Source organism: Petaurus breviceps, unplaced genomic scaffold (assembly GCF_028583685.1).
Source record: "Petaurus breviceps papuanus isolate PSGF00001 unplaced genomic scaffold, PetGlider_PUasm1.0 90730, whole genome shotgun sequence".
NCBI lineage: Eukaryota > Metazoa > Chordata > Mammalia > Diprotodontia > Petauridae > Petaurus > Petaurus breviceps.
This window is the reverse complement of record NW_027187324.1, coordinates 8446308-8466805: the sequence shown is the minus strand read 5'-3', so window position 1 is coordinate 8466805 and position 20498 is coordinate 8446308. Positions and strand designations below refer to the sequence as shown.

Genomic DNA, 20498 nt, shown 5'->3' with positions numbered 1-20498 from the left:
GGAATCTGCCAAAGTTTGTACTTTGGTGGTACAGCATTTAAGAACTAGGGTCACATCTACTGAACAAATGCTGCAGGATTTGGGGGAAAACTTAAAAAAGAGTTAGAAATGAACAAGATTTTTGTCTATAAAATAAAGGGACTTGCCCTTAGCTGACCTCTTAAGATCCCTTTTAGCACTATTATTTTACATGTTATAGCAATTACCAACATTACTATATTTCCATTCACTTTAATACTACTATCATTTATTAAGGTCTGTTCTGTGCCATGGACTGAACTAAAAAAAAATTCTCAGATATTTTACATTGTGCTTGGGGAAACAATCCTTACACAGAAAATAAACACAAAATTTGGGGTGGATTTGATTTTGAGTAGAGGAGGGGAAGAAAGCACCAATAGCTAAGGGGATTGAGAAAGGTTTTGTGTAAGAGATGTCAACTTGAGTTGTCTTAAATTCTAAGAAGTGAAGGTGAGGAAGTAGGTATTGTAGGCTGGGAGAATAACCTGGGAAATGGCAGATGAAATGTCACGTATAGGAAATAGCAAGACCACCAGTTGGGCTATAATGTGGAATGTATGAGAGGTAGTAGTCATTCGGGGTTAAAGGGCTTTAAAGTGACAGTTTTTATTTCATAGCCTTAAGGAGCAAGGGCTGGTATCCAGCTACTGAAGCTTTTTGACTGACCTGGTCAAACTACTGCCCATGGGGACCTGACTCCTGGTTTTTTTTGTTTGTTTGCGTTTTTTATGGTCCATGAGCTAGTAATGGTTTTTACATTAAGTTTTATTGTATTTTAAAATGTAAAAACAACTCTTAGCCCTTCTGCTCATTACAAAAACAGGGAGCTGGCCAAACTTTGCCCTCATTTTAGTATATCTGTTTAGCTGCTATGTGATAGACTGGGAGACAGAGAAGAAACCAATCAGGAATCTAGTGCTATAGTGCAGGAAAGAAGTGATAAGGTCCTGAACTTGGGTGGTAACCACTTTTCAGTGGAGAGAACAGGATCTCAAATATTTGATCTGGTGTATGACAGCCTGAGAAATTAGTTTCCAAAGATATGAACCTGGGTGACTGAAAAAATGATCATGTACTCAACAAAAATAGGAAATTTAGAAAGTAGAGATAATGGACTCTATTTTAGACACATTAAATTTAAGAATTTAAGTGGGACATCCAGTCGGGAATCCAGGAAGCATTTAGTTGATGGAGCACTGAAATTCAGGAGAAATGTGAATGGAAGAGAATGAAGAATGGTAAGAAGATATGAGATCTAGAATGAGTCATTGAGTGGCTTCAATTTAAAGTATAAACTTGATGGACTGGTGTAAAGGACTTAAAGGGAGAAGGTTTAGAACAGGTGCTGTGGAGAATGCAATTGCTAATACAGTAAGAACAAAAAGGTTATTGAGAGGGCTCAGTTGAGATTAGATAATCAAATCAATTTGGAGTAGACCTAGTTGGTATGCTTTTATAATAAACTTCCCCTATCTGGATTTAGCAGTACTGAAGGGGAGTATCAACTTAATGGATACTTAAAAGCACTGAGATTTAAAGTAGGGCAAAGTGGCCAGAGGTGGTGTAATGAACCAGTTAAGCAATTAGTACAGTGACTAGCATTTGCAAAGAAAGGAGTGGTTTAGAATTGGTAGTAAGATACAGGAAGAGAAAGGACAGAAGTTAAGGTCTAATAGAGGAATTTCATAATTCAAAATCAAGTAGAACGCTTGTGGATTTATTTCTATGGAATAGGTTAATGAAGGGGAATAAAGAGTTTTCATCAGATATCTTAGTTTTTGAAAATAAGGAGTGGAAAGCTAGGTCTAATGATGGAAGATGGCATACTCAATAAACTAAACTTGTTTTTAGTCAGTCATTTTACATCAAGAACAGTGCTAAAAAGAAAAGTGAAAAATAGGATGACAATTTATTAATCCTCTACATCAGAAAAAAATTTATCATGTCACATTTAACAAAAAATTTAGTTATGATCAAGTCACTTGAGGTAATTATGAAGATTTAATGATAAAAATGTCTACTTCTGTGCTTTGGTGAAGTTTCAGGAGCTCTTCTGCCCTTTTTCTTGTAAACATCAACTTGGGCATTTGATTTTCAGTGCCAACTTTCACATTGGGAAGGGAAAGAAAAAAGGGTTCAAATTTTCTCCCAATCATAATCACATTATTGAGCCGGTGCACAGAATATCTTCAAATGGCAATTCAGTGCTGATCTACAGTTCTGATACACACACTTCTATGAAGGATGTGCTGTTTTCTTCCAGTATCTTTGCTCTGTATGTTCTTGCTAATTAAAGAGAAAAAAAGAACACCTTGTTGTCAGTTTGCCTGATAATACAGCACTAAGATTTCTTTTGGGGATCAAACATTAGCACAGTGAATCAGCACACTCGGGCCTATAGTCAGGAAGATCTGGATTAAAATGAACCTGGGTAAGTCACTTAACCTATTATCTGTCTCAGTTTCCTCATCTATAAAATGATGACAGCACTTTTGTGAGGGTAAAATGAGTTAATATATGAAAACACTCTGCAAATCTTAAAAGTACCATATAAATGCTTGTTGTTCTATATTTTCAGAAACATTTACATATTGGTGACAGGATTAGGGTGACTACTAGGGATTAATATTTCAGAAGCGCACAGTCCATACACACAAAAATCGATGAGAAGTAGTAAAAGCTAACTTTAATAGGGGGGAAAAAATGACCTTAAAGATAAATTCATTTTTTTGGAGAGGGGAAGGCAAGGCAGTTGGGGTTAAGAGAGTTGCCCAAGGTCACACAGCTTGTTGAGTGTCAAGTGTCTGAGGCCCGATTTGAACTCAGGTCCTCCTGACTTCAGAGCCGGTGCTCTATTCACTACGCCACCTAACTGCCCCTCTTCCTTAAGATTCTGCATCTCCTTTTCTAATTGGTTAACTTTCCTTTCATACCCTCCTTGTTTTTCTTGGATTATTCTTAAGATCTTCTATGAATTCTTTCTGGGCAAGTGTCCATTTTGTTACTCTTTGAGGGTTTCTCTATTTCAATATCCTCCTCTGAAGATGAATGCCAGTCATCTCTATTCCCATAATAGCTTTCTATGGTTTGATTCTTTTTCCTTTGCATTTTTTGTGGTAATAGCTTAATTTTTGTAATCACCTCTAGCCCTGGGGTATAAGAAATGGTACCTCTTGCCCCAGATCTTCTAGCCTGGGGGAAATATATTCATTTTTTAAAATGATCAAGCAGTAGATAAATTTTCTAATAGTCATTAATATATCCTAATGAATAAATTGGCTTGCAATTCAAGTTAGGATCTCTTGGCTAGTAATTAACATTGTCACAGGATTCTTCTACCATGGAAATATAAAGCTAAACAAAGATGACAAAAATACTAACACATACACAGGTTACTGTTAAAATAAAAGTTCATAGGTTTTAAGACTTACAAAGCACTTTTCCCATAACATGAAAAGTGCAAATATTACTAGTATCATTTTACAGTGGTTAAGAAACTAAGACTGAGAAAAGGTAAGTGGTGTGCTGATGAGAAGCAGGAGTTAGAATTCTGGCTGCAGGCCTTTCAGTAGTAATGGCTGACTGCTAACACAGCTTCCTTACAACTGCCCTAAAAGTACCTTTATTAGAACACAGGTTACCTCCATTTTTTACAGATGAGGAGACAGCTGTAGTAAGTGCTAGTCCTTACATGACAGCACAGCTATCACAATGATAAGGAAAGGAAGCCCTTGGTATTAGTGTTTTGAATCTAATCAGTTACTTCTAGGTTTCCCTCCCCTCTTTACAGAATACACAGCACAGGGCTACTAGGTGGCACAGTGAGTAGAGCACTGGCCCTAGAGTCTGGAGGACCCGAGTTCAAATACTGCTTCAGACACTTACTAGTCCTGTGACCTTGGGCAAGTCACTTAACCCCAATTGCCCTGCCCTCCCCCCCACCAAAAAAACAGAATACACTTAGCAGGAAACAGTAAAATTATTTATGCTTGGTATTTATATTTATGAACATGACTGATTGTCTTGTGATTGGGGTACTTCAGACCTTCCAGAAGTATACCAGACAACCAAACACAAAAACTGAAACACTTTAGCTGTACTGTTTTGCCACTCTCCTTGGAGAAACTTCCCTTTAATGCCGAGTTAAAGCACTGAGTAGGATGGAGCCCTGTTTCTAAACTTTCTGTCATTTCATGCTTTCCCTTAGAGAAGGGTTCTGTAAACCATAACACACAGGCAAAATCTAGCCTCTACCACTAGGGAGCTAATGATTTTACATTTTTAAATAAAGTTTTGTTGTATTTTAAAATACTTTAGAAAAAAAGAATTAAGCTCCTACTGAAATTAGACTTAGAATAAATAGCTGATGATACCGATCACTGGCTTTATACAACTCTTGTTGAGGAAAAGAATTTCACCATAATAAAGACAAAATACAAACACAATAATATTGTACCACCATATAGAGTTTTTCCCTCCAAAATATCTCCTACCTTTGCTTCAGGAACTTGAGATTTGTTCTGAACTTCAAAGGATGGTGCATCACTTTCTCTACAATAGCTCTCTGTTCCTAATCCAATTGTATCAATAATACTGTTCCCACAAGTCTGTGTATTATAGCCACTATCCACCTGAGAAGAATGTTAAAAGAAAAATCACCTAAGAATTAAATTGCAAATTCTAGACTTTTTATATCAACACAGTAACATACATGATCTTGGAGAACCTTGAAGGTATTTTAAAATTTTAACACATTAAGGAGCCTTAAATATATGCTTAAAATTTAAACTGTGAGCTAATTTCATCAACTGTTAAGAATCAGTACTATATATCAACACTACATAATATGCAATAAAATTATGCTGAAATGAATAAAATATTCATGATGAGTATAAAGTAGCAAAACTATAGGGTAGGATTACAAAAAAATTTTTTAAACAAATTTATCAGAATATACCTTTATAAGAACTTGGTTCCCTTCAAAGCTGTCACATTTGAGGGTATACACACTTTTGCCAATAATGCTGTCGTTAAAAATGAAAATAAAATCTTTCGCAATATCATTTACAGACATGCCACTCAAGAAAAGTTATTTCTTTATAATAAGAAAGAGGGATAGTGTACAAAGAGCTGACCTCGGTTCAAATCCCATCTCTGATACTGGCTACGTGACCCTTGGCAATGCCCAAGTAACCTGTTCAGATGAAGCTGAAGAGCAGTTGCCTATTGTGCAATGGTAGTGAGTTTCCTCAAATGGAGCTCCTTATATGCCAATGATATTATAGGTCTATATCTCACTTGTATATAACTGCATTATTTAAATCATAGATCACAATGGGCTCAATGACTTGGGGCTCTTTACAGAAATCAAATGCCCTTAAAAGAAAAAATATTTATTACATCTGAGGATCATCTAAAGAATGTGCTACAGATTCCCAAACAGACCACATTAAAGGGGAAGACATTCAGTTGTCAGTGTTCCAGCATGTTTGGGTATTTTTTAAAGACTGCTTTATTTTATGATCACACCTAACAACTAAGATAAAAAGCTCACCCACGGGCATACAAATGTAATTTAAGATTTTTATATCAAATGGTAGCATTCTAATACAAATTCTTAACTTCAGAGTTGGATGAAATTGGAGGTCATCTAGTATAATAGATATCTGAATAAGGATTCCTTCCTACAGGCTATCAACCAAGTAGTCATCCAGCCGCTGAACATTGCCAATGACTGCTTTTTAGCAGTACTAGAAAAGAATGTTAGAAAACTTTTTGAAATACACCATCATCAAAGTGCATGACTTTTGACCACCAGCTTCTCCAATCTAGCATAAATCTACATAGGACAGACAAGCAGGAAGACGATCAAAACTTATTCTTGTTTCATAAAATAAATGGAACCAGGGACAACAAGGAAAAAGAATAACTAAGGCACTAAGCATTCTCCTTTTGAAAAATGTTTAAAAGCAATGTTCAGCAGGATCCTAAATTTTTCCCATGAAAAGTAACTTTCTTTTTGGCCAGAACCTCTAGCCACATAGAAAGTAATTCTTCATACCCTCTGCTTCAGTTAATTTTTTCATTAAATAGTTCAGTATCTTTTTTTAAAAAAAGCTGAACATATCTAAGCTTTGAGAACCTACCCATTATGCTTAAAGATCTTTTTTACTGAATAAGCTTAGCTGAAGTTACTAAACTGCCACCATTGCCCAATATTTATCTTGTTCAAATCTACAGTATTATAGTAAAAATGAACACTGTTATCAGTTGTTATCATGTTAGCTGATGCATAAAGAAACTATATTTCAACTGGGGGTCAATATATTTATATTGGCTACTGACCTTGCACCAATCTTTTTCCTATAAAGGATATATTGATATATTTGCTACCTAGGAATAATACTCCACTTGGGGTTACTCTGAAATTAGATTATCTGGTCAGGATAGGCAATATTAGGGTGGAAAATAGGATCATGAAGATAGTTTAAATACTCAGAATGTTTGGTATCCCACGAAAGGCTTTCAGAACTTATTTCTAAAATTAAAGCAACCTTGACCAAGATGAGAAGGGTGTTGGTTACTTGGAATTAACTACAATCATAACTTAGGTGAAGTATACTGAGAGAAATCTAGAGCAAAGAAGACCTGTTAAGTTATCTATAAAACAAAATCACACATTTTCCTGGTACTTTCGATCAGTTTATAGATAACAGAATGTTAGAGCTAGAAGAAATTGAAAGATGATATCTAGTGGATGCCATCTTTATAGACTGTGAACTAGGGAAGAAAAATGGAGCCATGACAATTCTCATGACACATAGTCCAATGTTTTTCAAATACACCATAGCTGCCTTAACCCTTCTAGGAAACAAAAGATTCACTTCTGCAAGAAAAATTTTAGTCCTAGGATTTTTTTAATCTATATTTAATAACGTACTAAATGGCATTTCCCCCTAAATCACAGAAATAATTCCATTTCCTAAGATAAGATTTTAAAATAAAAATACCATATGATAAACTGCATTTCCTTAAAGCTAGATCCACTTGAGAGAAAGATGCATCCTGAGAGGTTGCCGGGACCTTTAAAGGTCTGTAGAGACCTTGCAATTTTATTTCCTTCCTGACCTACCTTACCTCTAGTCTAATATATTCTTTTAAAATCCTATGGTGCTGGGGAGGCCAGGTGGTGCAATGAGTAAGAGCACTGGCCCCAGAGTTGGGATGACCTGGGATCGAATCCGGGCTGTGATACTTAGCACCCACCTAGAAGTAACAGGCCATGTAACCTTGAGCAAGTTACTTAACCCCAATTGCTTAAAAATAAATCCTACGGTGGGTAGAAACAGGACTTCTGCGCAGCTCCCACTTTCACCTCCAATTCATGTAAAAAATGACTCTAAACAAACTTTGGAGGTACAGAACCCACAAAATGACTGAAAGATGCTAACCTCCTGCTGAAGACAGGCCAGCAGAGCATTCTGGGAGCTGAGCACAGACCCACATGAGCCCGAGGATCTAGCCTCAGGGCTGCCACAACCAGCTGACTGCTGGAGGGACTTCAGATCACCAGCAGCTGTGGCGGTTTCCAGAATTATCAACCCATAGATACTAAGGACAAAGGGAGAGGTCAGTGCAGTGTGGACTTTGGGAATCAGGAGTCTGAGAGTGCGCCCCCTGGAAGGAGAAGCGACTGAGGCGTGGCAGCCACCACATGCCTGCTTCAGAGCTCCTGGCCTGCAGAGTGTAGGGGGACCAAGTGACCAGTCTGAGGGGTCTTGCTTTAAACTGCTTGGATCAGGACTGCTGTCTAGGGTGGAGATCCTGGGGTACGTGACCAGTTTACCAGAGCGTGTGGAGGCTTCAGAGGGGGCACCTAACTAATAGCTTGAGCAGCTGAGAAAACCCCAGCATTTAAGAGAAAGCTCCTGTTTCTGGTAGCAGAGTTCTATTGTGGCAAAAAGCTGAAAAGTCAAGTAATTAAGTGGCAACATGAACAAGCAAAGGAAGCAAAGCAAACAGAGGAATCCAACATTAGACTCCTATTTTGGAGACAAAAAGGATCAAAGCATGGAACAGAAGGAAGACAGTGAAGTCAGAACTCCTGCACCAAAAGCTTCCAAGAAAAATACGAGCTGGTTACAGGCTATAGAGAACCTTAAGAAGGATTCTGAAAACCAAATAAGAGAAGTGTAGGAAAAATTGGGAAGAGAAATGAGAACGATGCAAGAAAATTATGAAATTAGAGTCAACAAGCTGACCAAAGAAAGTAACACCTTAAAAAATAAACTAAATCAAAAGGCAGAAGAAGCTCAAAAACGCAATGAGGAGAAGAATGCCTTAAAAAGCCAAATTTGCCTGATGGAAAAAGAATCTCAAAAGCTCACTGAAGAGAATCATTCCTTCAGAATTAGGAGCAAATGGAAGCAAGTGACTTTATGAGAATTAAAGATACTATTAAACAGATCCAAACAAGTGAAAAAATAGAAGGCAATGTGAAATATCTCATTGGAAAAACCAATGACCTGGAAAATAGATCCAGGAGAGATCATTTAAAAACTACTGGACTACTTGAAAGCCATGATCAAAAAAAGAACCTAGAAATCATCCTCCAAGAAATTCTCAAGGAAAATTGCCCTGATGTTTTTTAGAACCAGAGGGTAAAATAGAGGTTGAAAGAATCAACCAATCCCAAAAAGAAAGCTCCTAGGAATATTATTTCATGTTCCAGGGGGCAATATGGTCATTCAATGAAATTGAGGACTTTCAAGCATTCTTTTGTTTTCCCCAGGGCAATTAGGGTTAAGTGACTTGCCCAAGGTCACATAGCTGGTTTTTGCGTGAAGTGTCTGAGGCCGGATCCAAATCCAGGTCCTCCTGACTCCAGGGCCTCTGCTCTATTCACTACGCCACCTAGCTGCCCTGACTTTCAAGAATACTTGATGAAAAAAACAGAGTTGAATAGAAAATTTGATATTCAGAAACAAGAAACAAGAGAAGCATGAGAAGGTGAACAGGGAAAAGAAATCCTAAGGAACTTATCTAAGTTGAACTATTTACAATCCTACATGGAAAAATGATAATTGTAACTGCTGAAACTTTTCTCAGTATAAGAATAGTTGAAGGGAATAGAAATGTATATATAGAAATATACGTGTGTGTGTGTATATATATGTGTACAAACACATATATGTCTATACAGGAGGGTATATGAGCATATGAATACATATGTTAGTGTGTGTATATATGTGTACAGGTATACATAGAGGGCACAGGACAAATTTAATAGGAAGAAATGATACTAAAAAGGTGAAATTAAGTGGTGAGAGGAATATAATAAGAGGAGATGGGAAGAGAAAGAATGGGCTAAACTAACTCATATAGAAGAGGCAAGGGAAAATGGTTACAATGGAGGGGAAGAACAGGAAGGCAAAAGGGAATGGGTCAACCTTATTCTCACTGAATTTGGCTTAGGGAGGGAATGACATACACACTAAATAGGGTATCTCACCCTACAGGAGTAGGGGGGAAGGGGATGAGAGGGGGGATGATGGAAAGGAGGGCAGGCTGGAGGGGAGGTAAGTTGGAAGCACCCACTTTTGAAAAGGGACAGGATCAAAGAGAATAGAACAAGTGAAGGGTGGGATAGGATGGAGGGAAATATAGTCAGTCCCTCACAATATATCCAATATGGGAATGTTTTGTATAGCTACACATATACAATCTATATTGAATTGCTTATCTTCCCAGTAAGGGTGGGTGACAAGGGAGGAAGGTAAAGAATCTGGAATTCAAAGTTTTAAAATCAAATGTTTAAAAAAAATTATATATATATATAAAATTATTATTATTTTACATGTAACTGGGAAATAAGATATATAGGCACTGGGGCATAGAGATCCACCGTGCCCTACTGGAAAGTCAGAGAGGGGATGGAGGAAGATATGGGAGAGAGCAGATTGGAGGAGGGAATATTCAGTGGGAACGCTGTTTTGGGGTGGCCAGGAGGGGGAAAATGGGGAGAAAATTTGTAACTCAAAATCTTGTGGAAATGAAATGATGTAAACTAAAAAAGAAAAAAGAAAAAAAATTTAAAAAATAAAAAACAAAATCCTATGGTCAAAAAAGCAACTGCCCTTTCTGGTGTAGTTTTATTGCCTAATTAACTTAAGAGAACATGAGAACTCTTGTTCCTTTACTAAAGGTTCTCATGGTATTATAAAGGCAGACTGGCATACTGGACAGCATTCATGGTCTTAAGTCAGTAAAAAATGGGTTCATATTCCCTGGAAAAACCACTTAATTTGCATGTCTCTAGCCTCAGGACACTCCCTCAGCCTTACACACACTTGCTATCTCCCTTAGTGGAGAACATGCCACTGTTCAAATCAAATTTTTTTTGTAATAGTGCTATTTTTAAAGGGCTGTGAAATGAAGTAACTTTATTTTGGATTTCATTAAGAGTATTACAAAAATCTAACAATTTACCACAAATCTAACCATTTACTAGAGATATGCCAACATCATGGATCTGGAGCTGGAAGGGACTTTAGACAACATCTATTCCAAATTTCTCCTTTTACAAATGAAAAAACTCAAGCCCAGACAGGTTTAAGGAGATTCTCAAGGTCCCCAACTTTTAGTGGCAGACCTAGGATTCAAAGCCACGTACTTGGACGACCCATCTGGCATTTCTTCAACTGTAGTAAGCTGCTCATGAAGTATGAATTCTCATTAGTGCTCACACACTAAATTAAAGCAACAGGGGTGGCCAAGTAGCACAGCGAGTAAGAGCACCAGCTCCAGTGTCGGGATGACCTGGGATCGAATCCGGGCTCAGACACTTAGCACCCACCCAGAAACACCTGGCTGTGTAATCTTGAGCTAGTTACTTAACCCCAATTGCTTAGGGGTGGTCAGGTGGCGCAGTGAGTAAGAGCACCGGCCCCAGAGTTGGGATGACCTGGGATCGAATCCAGAAATAATAACTGGCTGTGTAACCTTGAGCAAGTTACTTAACCCCAATTGCTTTAAAAAAATAAATTAAATTAAAGCAACAGACCCTTCTGTGCAGTTATCAGTTCATAAACAGATTATTTTATAAAACTAGTTTAGTTTTATAAACTAGGAAAATGAGGCCAGTAGAGCTTAAGTGACTTTATGATAGTAAGGGCAGAGCTGGTATTCATAACCAGGTCCCTCTGTCCACAAACTAGACCTCTTTTTCCAATGGGTTTTTTAGTCTAATGGAAGCTGGGGAAGAGTATACTCACACAGCTTGGTCATAGTATGTAGCAAAAACCCTTTTGGCCTGCAATATTTGTAAAGAAGTGAAGCCATGTCATTTGTACGCTTGTGCTCCTGAATAATTCCATTTTTTGCAGCCTGGTCTAAGCTGACCTCAGTAATGGGGAAAAGCTGGTTTTATGAAGTGGGGGGAAGATAAGATGAGCTTTTCTAACTGAGCTGCTCACAGTCCTGTGGGTACATGTTGGATAACCAATATCAATTAGATGCACAGTATAGTGCTCACCAAGAAACAAAATATATGGTGTGTGTATATATATATTCCAGGTTTCAAAAGATTTGGGGACATTGTATTTTGAGTTTATAGTGTTATAGTAACAGTATTAGAATTGTTTTCTATCTAAATTCAGAGAAATAGAAAAGGAAGAATATGTGGCTGATTCCTTAAATGAAGGCAAATGAGAATACCGACAAATATGCTGAAATGCCTTACCTGAATGCTACTGCTTTCACAAGGAATGACACTGCTTTCTGCAAGAGGTGTCATGCACACATGAGAGCTTTCAATACTGAAAGCAATACCTGTCATAAATCCAGTCATTGGTAAACTCCTATTACCAACTCTATCCTTAACCCAAATGTTCTCATCTGCTATCTCCACAGGATCAACCATGTCTACAGAGCTATTCTCCTTTTCACCTTCAATGTCTTGCAATATCGCCAATTCTTTCTCACAAGTGCTGGACTGATCTTTTGTAATAGACATGGTAGCCACAACTAAATGTGTGCCATGTGCAAAAGCATCCCCATCTAGCTGTCGCAGATGTACTCCAGAAGTATCCATTGGCGGTAAAGAGGCATCTGTGGGAGGAGCATTTTCTTTTTCTTCTCCTTCTTCTTCTCCATTATGATGCTCTAGAGTAAAAGGTATCCGAATTAGTGAAGTCCGGTACTGAGTACTTCCTTTGCACATCCCAAGTCTCATAGGAGACCAATTTTTAATTGGAGAACAGCCATCTATATATGGACTTCTACTACAGGAGTTGGTAATGCCATTAGAATGTGGAGCAGATGGCACATCAGGAGAACGAAAGGTAAACTTCCTTGGTTCTAAAAATGAAAAAAAGGATACATATACAACACAAAATGAGTTTAGAAAATAGATTACATATTTATGACACCAATTAAAATTCTTAGTTATTAGGGACTTTTCTTTCAGGAAAAATAGCTTCCTACAATCTGAATAATTATTTAACTGTTATTACCCAAAAAGACTATGAACCTACTGAATAATAAGGATTCCTTGTATCATACTCTTCTCAATCACAGACTAGTTGACACCAAGAGAAATCTTTTCCATTATAACAATATTGTTCACATTAATATAATAAAGGATATACATCTCATTTTGTTAACAGATAAGTAGTAAAAAGCTCAAAATTTCAGCTTCTAAATATAATAAAAACAAAAAACAAAACCACAACCTTCATAATTTACCTTACCAGAATGCTAAAACTTTAAATGCAGAAAATAAAGAAATAGATTTTTTACCACTATCAGACTGGGTGTAAAATGTCTGGGAAGGAGGTACATTTGATAATAATCCTTTATAATATAATGCCACCTGAAATACCTTCTTTGTTGATTTTCTTTTGAAAATGTAAAATGTGCTATGTGAATGGAATTGTACCCAAAACTTCACTGAATATTTTAAATTGTTACAAAGATTTTTTAACCTAAACTTCACAGATTTCTAGAAATGTAAAGCTCATCTAGGAGGGTCCACCCATGAAGCTATACTAACATAATTACAATTCTATTTATATCAAACACTTATTTTGTACTTCTGCGTTTCATAATATCTGTCACTTCAATAGTATTGAAACATCCTACACCCATACCAATCTAACCTTTTAATGCTTTACTGAGCTTCATTAATTACTGTGGCCCAAAAAATGAATGGCTAAGGTTCTAGCAGTGAGTCTCTCCAAACTTTCTAGGGTGGTCTTTTGTCATTGGGGCTATAGTGAAAGCTTGGTGAGACCTGCCAAATCTTGCATTACATTACATATCCTTCAAGAACCTTAGGCCACTTTCATATCATAATGAAATAATTGAATACGACTGTAAAAAAAGCCTCATTTTATATTTAAGACAAACAAATAAAACCCTACAGACATACCAGAGAGTGGTGTTTTTCCTATCTGAAAAGCAATTGGAGAGAATGTTGGTGAAGCAATAGCTGTAGGGGGGTGCTGTGGAAATGAGGGACTCGTTATGCTTTCCAAGCTATATTTTCTTGTACCTCCCCGGATAGGACTGGAGGAAAACTGGCCCTATGTTTTAAAAAAAAAGTTCATATAAACAGAAAAGAGATCATTTATCAATCAACCAACATGCATTTATTAAGTACCTAAGCACTTGGGCTACAAAGAAAAAAATGAAACAGTTCCTGCCTTCGCAAAGCTTACAATTTATTAGGGACAACAATATGCACAGAAAAAAGTATATACAAAATAAATAAAAATCCTTTTGGGAAAGAGTATATTAGAACCTGGGGCTGGAGGAGAGGGAGAATCAGGAAAGCCTCACAGAGCTGAATCTCGCAGTCATCAGTCAATGAACATTTATTCGATACTATGTGCTCAGGCACTGTTGCTATCTCTGTACTGAATAGTAACAGGGGGAGGGGGAAGAGGAAGGGGGAAATGTGAAGAGAAGATGTTATAGATGATCCTGGAAGCTTAAACACAAGTTTACTGAGTTGGGGTATGTGTGTGAGAGGGGGTTGATATGGTCAGCCTTGTACCTTAGGAAAATCAGGCTATTACGACAGCTGAGGTGTGAGATGAGGCACTAAGGTGGTGTAAGTATCAGAGGAAAGAAGTGGGTATACTCAAGTGGTGTTACAAAAATAAAGCTGCCAGGCCTTGGCAGAAGATTGGGTATGGGAGGTTGGAGTAAGGAATCAAAGATGAACCTATGTTGTGAGCATGGGGACTAAGAGGATAGTGGTGCCCTAGACAGTAACAGGGAAATCTGAAAGGGAGGAGGATTTAAGAGTAGACTATGAGTTCAGTTTTGGATATACTGAGTTTAAGATGTCTACAGGACATCCAGGCTGAGATGTCTGAAAGACAGTTGGAGATGTAAGACTGGAGGTCAGCAAACAGATCAGGGCTAGATGAGTAAATCTGCAAATCATCAGCACAGATAATAACTGAATCCTTGCAGCTGATGAAATTAACATATGAAATAGTACAGAGGGAGAGCTGAATCTAGGAGAGACCTAGGGAATACCCACAGTTAGTGGGCATGATTTGGATGAAGATCCAGGAAAGGAGGCTGAGAAGAAGCAGTCCAATAGGTAGGAGAACCGAGAGAGGATAGTGTCATGAAAACTAAGAGGGAAGAGAATATCAAGGATATGAAGAAAGTAATCATACAACGTCAAAGGCTACAGAGAGGTCAAGAGGACTAAGAAAAGGCCACTGGATTTGCCAATTAAGACGCTAGTAACTTTGAAGAGAGCAGTTCTGGTGAATGATGAGGTTTCAAAGTCAGACTGCAGAGTTAAGGAAAGAGTAAGAGGAGAAGAAGTAGAAGCACTTATTGTAAAAAGTCTTCTCAAGGTTAGCCACAAAAAAACCGGAATAATGTATGGGCTAATAGTCAGCAGGGGAGGATCGATTGAGTGACTTTTAAAAAATGAGGTACATTTGTAGGTAGCCAGTAGATGGGGAGAAATTAAATATAGGTGAAGAGTGCAGATGATAAAAGAGGCAATCTGCTGGAGGAGATGGGATGGAATGGATCACCTGTACAAGAAAAGATGCTGGCTCTGGTAAGGAGAAAAGCCATCACATCATGTAAGACGGGTCAAGGAAGAAAGTGAAAGAAGGCATACAGATGATGAAAGATAAGGAAAAGGGAGAAGAAGGGGCTCCTGGCAAATGACCTTGATTTTTTTCTTGCAAAATATGAACTGAAAGGGAAGCTGGAGCGGAAGCCATGGAGGATAGAGGAAAGATGAAAAGGTTTGGAAGACCCACCATGTTGAGTGGGATAGTATATTAGGGAGGTGTAAAAAGATACAACGAGGGCCCAGTTGAAGTTAAATAACATAAATTTGTAGTGAACTAAGTCAGGATGGTTGCATGATCTTCTCCACCTTCTTTCTGAAGTTAGTTTGCAAGAGCAAATGCAGAAGATGATAAGAATGATCTAAGCCTAAGGCCTGGCAGAGCACAATCAGTAATGTAAGCAGAAAGGGTGACTCGGACAGTTGGGAAGTGATAGAGAGAGAAATGAGGAATTAATTCTGGAGATTAAGGTGTGGATGAAGAACAGGGTTTGGAAATGGAAGGGGGGCAGGAGATGAAGTGCTAATAGACTGTGCATAGATAAGGGAATTTTAGAGATTATCACAGTGAGGACAAGAGGGTCATGGGAAATGAGTCAGTTGAGGAACTGGGAGGTTAGGATGTTTGAAGTAGTATCAATATGTATGTGAAGTCCCCTAGTATGAGGGCAAGAGTTAGGGAGGAAAGATAGTCAGGTACTGTACTCACTGAGGAAGAAAAGGGAGTGTTTTGGAGGTCTGAAGTCAACAGTTATCAGGATTTTGATTGGGTAGTAGTTATGGATTGCATGAACCTCAAAAGAGAGGTTACTGAGTATTGGAGGTAGGAAGAAAACCTGGAAGTAGCAATGGGGATCAAAGAGTATTCCAAATCTCCCACTTCAACTAGTGAATCAAGGGAAATTACAGTCAGTGCTGAATGAAAAGCAGGAGGCAGTAAGGTCTCTCAGAAGACAGAAGAAGTGAGAAAAGAAAAGATTTAAGATGAAAGCAAGATTTTTGCCAATGGAGCAGGTATTCCAGAAGGCACAGTGGAAGGGGTGGGTATCTTCTGCATGGACTACAGGAATAGAAAAGTTGAGAGGAATAAAAAATTGGCCAATTGGGGGCAGGGAATAAGGACTGAATGATAACCAGTGGGGCTTGAGAATCATTAGGAGGGGTTAGTTACGACAGAGAGCTTGTTGATCATTAAGAGAAAATTTTAGAAATATTATCAATATCAACAGTATTATGACCTAGGAAGTAGATATAAGGAGACAATATGTTCCAAGTATGAATGGAACTGTAATTTCTGCAACATATGAACACTTTCTCCATCAATGCAGATCAGCACAACATACACAACTTACTGTCTTTGCCTAGGACATTGAAAGATTAGGTGACTTGTCTATGGTTACACAGCTAGTATATGTTAAAAGGAAAGACTTCAACCAAGGTCATCATGGTTCTAAGCCCAGCCTTCCATCCATTATAGTACATCCACATACTGCCTCTCCCATAGTAACCAGACAATGTCAATAAAAGTTAATCAATAAACTACAAAACTTGTGAATGTAGTATGTCACAATCCCACCACAAAGAGGCTTTACATAACTTATGGAGGGAATTTACTTTATAGGGGAGACGGCTCAGGGATTGTTTTGGAAATTCCCTGTAATGTAATGCAACATTTTTACCAGTAGAATGTGATTTCTTTGATGACAGAGACTTTCATTTTTGTATTTCCAGAGACTAACAAACTAGCATATAATAGATGATTAACAGATGCTTGTTTAATAAAGGAATAAAGTGACTTATGTCAAAATAAAGTTGAACAAAAAATTTCTTTAATGTGTTAAATACACAAGATTCCTTAAGAAATTAGTGAAAAAGCAATAGTTAAGCACTTACCGAGTTCGGTGTTTCCAAGGGGCTCCTACACCTAACTGGGGATAAATCTATTGAATAAAGGACTTCAAGTGATGCTGGAGCATTATCATATGAACTCTTGGGAGAAGTTGGAGACAAGGAGTCAGACATACTTCCATTTCCATCTAAAAACAGTTTTCTTCTTAGAGATGAAGAACTGAGGTTTTCTTGAGATTGGTCTGCAAATTCATCTGCTCTGAAATATTCCCCTACATTGATTTAACAGATGATTAAGCCATTAAGGTTTAAAAACAAAGTTTTTGGGGGGATTTTTGTTTAATATGAGTAAAATAGTACTGTGAGGTACATACTTGATCCTTTATCAATTAAAATTATGGGTTTCAGTCTGTGGCAGTTTGGTAAAGCTTATTGTGATAGTCTGTTCAGGTGATTTTAGGGAAAGATTATCAATATCAATAGGGAAAGAGTAGGAATTTCAGAAGACCTTCCTCTTCTTAAAACATTCTGATTTATAAAAGAGCAAATAATACACAAAAATCTCTAACACCTAAAATGAAAATCTAAATAAATATAATACTTACCCAGCAGTTTTTCTAAATTAAAATCCACAGGGAGAGACAACAATGTCTGACAAGCAACTGCAAAGAATAAATAAATAAGGATCAGAAGAGTAAGTAACATAACCATGCTCACAAGCACAGTAGCTCTCCTCAGCAGAGGTTTTCCAAAGTGAAGTTAGCACAAGCATTACACCTAGGAAGTACTAGGTATATATTTACTATACAGAGTCCCACAATTCCAATAGCAGGGTTCTAGATTTTCCCGTGGAACCAAGAAGTTTTTCAAGGCTCCATAGTGTGCCACTGCTCACTACAGGAAAACTACCTGCTGCCTTGTGGGTACTTGGTCAGTAGGGGATCCCAAACAGTTCCATTAATTTCAAATTAAAATTTGGTTCTGATATCTCAGAAGACTATTAAATAACTATTAAACTGGATACTGTTGAGTCCGTGCCCTTTGTCCAAATCTTTTACTTTCTAGCTTATCTTAAACAAGGAGGCTGTTCACAAGACTGTTCACGAGCATGGAAGCAAAAAGTCAAGTTAGATCTGATTAAAAAAGGGTGGAAGATGGACATTAGAGAGCTCCTCTCAGATCCTCTACTATTTAAGGATGGCACCCAGGGAATTCTCATAATTTTCCACCAGACTATTTTCCTGGTGTTCATCATTTCAGAAACTCATCATTCTCCCAGGTGAAATCAAGTCAGATCCTTTTCCACCCAGCTACATTATCTTGTCCCTGTGCCTGATAACCTCTTCCCATCCCCTTTTTCATCTTCTAGTTTTGTGATGTCTCCCCCATGAGACTGTGAGCTCCTTGAGGGTCAGAGTTGTCTTATGCCTTCCTTTGTATCCCCAGTGTTTAGCACAGTGCCTGGCACATAGTAAACACAATAAATGTTGACCCTGACTCTGAGATTATCTCCTGATCTTCCTGCCATGAACTTCATAGCCTCCTTTTTATAGATATATCTGTAGTCTTTTGGGGAGCTGCTATTATTCTACAAATGAAATAATATTTGTAAAATATTTGATATACTGCCTGGCATATATCAAGTGTTATATAAATATCATCATCATCATCGTTGTTGTTGTTATTATTATTGTATGATTACTTCTCAGGTTGACGCCTCCTTGCTAAAAGTAAGCAAAAATATGTAAAATCAGAGAAAGAAGGCTAGGTTTATAGGTCAAGCAGTTTCATTACTTTATACATATATAATTTCTTTTCAAATCCAAATGGTATGTACCTTGTTTATCAGATTTGACTTCAAGTAACTATTTGCTATTTCAAAGGAAAAAAAATATTAGCCACCATTAAGAAGATTCAAGCAATTGTACTTCAGGTTCTGAAGGCAATAATTCCAAAGACATTTTAAGTAATGGCAATGTACCTAGAATAAGCATATATTCTTCCAAAGTGGCCACTATAAATAGGACAACACTCATTCGGGTGTTACAATTTGTACTTAAGAAGAGTCACATTATTTAGTGGTTATATTGTTTGTTTATAATAAACTGAAGGTATTTTAAAATTTAAACAGGCATTAAAATACATGGGTTTTAATATAAAGTGCACCATAACTTATAATATTTTTATTTTAGATTATTGTTACATATACCATTGTTTTTTCCAGAAGATAGGGTCAGTTCTTTTCCAATTGGAGATACCTTGTTTATGTCTATACCTGTAAAAAATTTAAAATTAAAGTATTCAGTTAAACATTTTAAATTCTGTGGCTTGGTCTTTGTGAAGGAAGTGCCAAGTGCATTCTTTACTAGATGACATTTGTTAAAAAAAAAAAGTAAGTGAAGAACAATATATAAAAATATACATTTTGGCATATTTTGATACCACTACTATTTCTCTTGTCAATATAAGTAAATATGAAACACAAGGAGTTATAAAAATTACCATACTGGAAAATACACACAATCTATCCAATCTAGGCAGATTACTGACCAAAGGAGTACTTGGGGATGGCATAGTTATTTTCTATATTATCAATTTCAAAATATTTAGGATGCAACACAAATATTAAGTTTCTCTTGTGGCTTTATCATAAATTACTTTCTTGAAACCAGAATTTCCCAAGCTAATCTGGTCATGAAATAAAAACTTTGGAGATCGAAATATACTGATGGAACACATAACTCCTGGCCTAGAAGATTTATAATATCCCATAGGTCTGGGAGAATGTAGAAATTTGGAGCAAAACAGAAAATAAGCCAAATTCCATTTAAATAAATCCATTTGGGGAGGCAGCTAGGTGGTGAAATGGACTCAGGATGACCTCTGTTCAAATCTGGCCTCAGACACTTGACATTTAACTAGCTGTGTGACCTTGGGCAAGTCACTTAACCCTAACTGCCTTGCCTTCCCCCTTCCAAAAAATAAAAAAATCCATTTTTGTACAAAATTACAAGAGTATCCCAAAAATCTTAGTGCAGTTTTAAGCTACCGAAGTTATACTTAATAATTTGGCAGGAAAATATCTCTAGAATCGAAATTTTCTCAAAAAACCACTCTATACATGATATAGGATTCTAGGTAACAATATGGGAAATGTTGATGTAAAATTTTATTAAATATGTTGGATTGCGAAGTTATAAGCTAGAAACCAAAGACATTAACAGTCTGAGAATATAAAGGCAGATGACGGTACAAATAGCTTGTTAAGAAGACTGTGAACAAAAAAAAAACACCTTGAATTTTGGATGATAAGTTAATATAAAGAAATGATATAATGTTGTCAGAGATGGACCACACCTTATATAAATGTTTCTCCGGAGACACAGAAAGATTTAAGCTGAAAATAATGTTGAAAAGTGAAAACTTCCCAAATACACTATAAAAAAGGCAGCTAAGTAGAGACAGTAATTCATAGGAGAAAACATTCAAAAGTAGAATAGTAAGAAAACTCATGGCTTCA

At 37.1% G+C, this 20498-nt stretch overlaps 1 protein-coding gene across 5 annotated transcripts in view; it reads right to left on the bottom strand.

The window, feature by feature from the left end:
* Positions 1-1906: 1906 nt before the first annotated feature.
* The window catches only part of BORA (BORA aurora kinase A activator), a 37661-nt gene continuing 19069 nt past the window's right edge, over positions 1907-20498 (bottom strand). For 3 of the 5 annotated variants that reach the window (XM_069066787.1, XM_069066784.1, XM_069066786.1), the window contains 7 exons: positions 19188-19253; positions 17584-17640; positions 17024-17250; positions 13451-13604; positions 11762-12378; positions 4515-4652; positions 1907-2307 (listed from right to left, as the gene is read on the bottom strand). In XM_069066787.1, coding sequence (XP_068922888.1) covers positions 2257-2307; positions 4515-4652; positions 11762-12378; positions 13451-13604; positions 17024-17250; positions 17584-17640; positions 19188-19253 — 1310 coding nt within the window. In that variant the 3' untranslated portion in view covers positions 1907-2256. The remainder of the gene's footprint in view (positions 2308-4514; positions 4653-11761; positions 12379-13450; positions 13605-17023; positions 17251-17583; positions 17641-19187; positions 19254-20498) is intronic. The other 2 variants (XM_069066789.1, XM_069066785.1) reach the window with 2 other exon arrangements.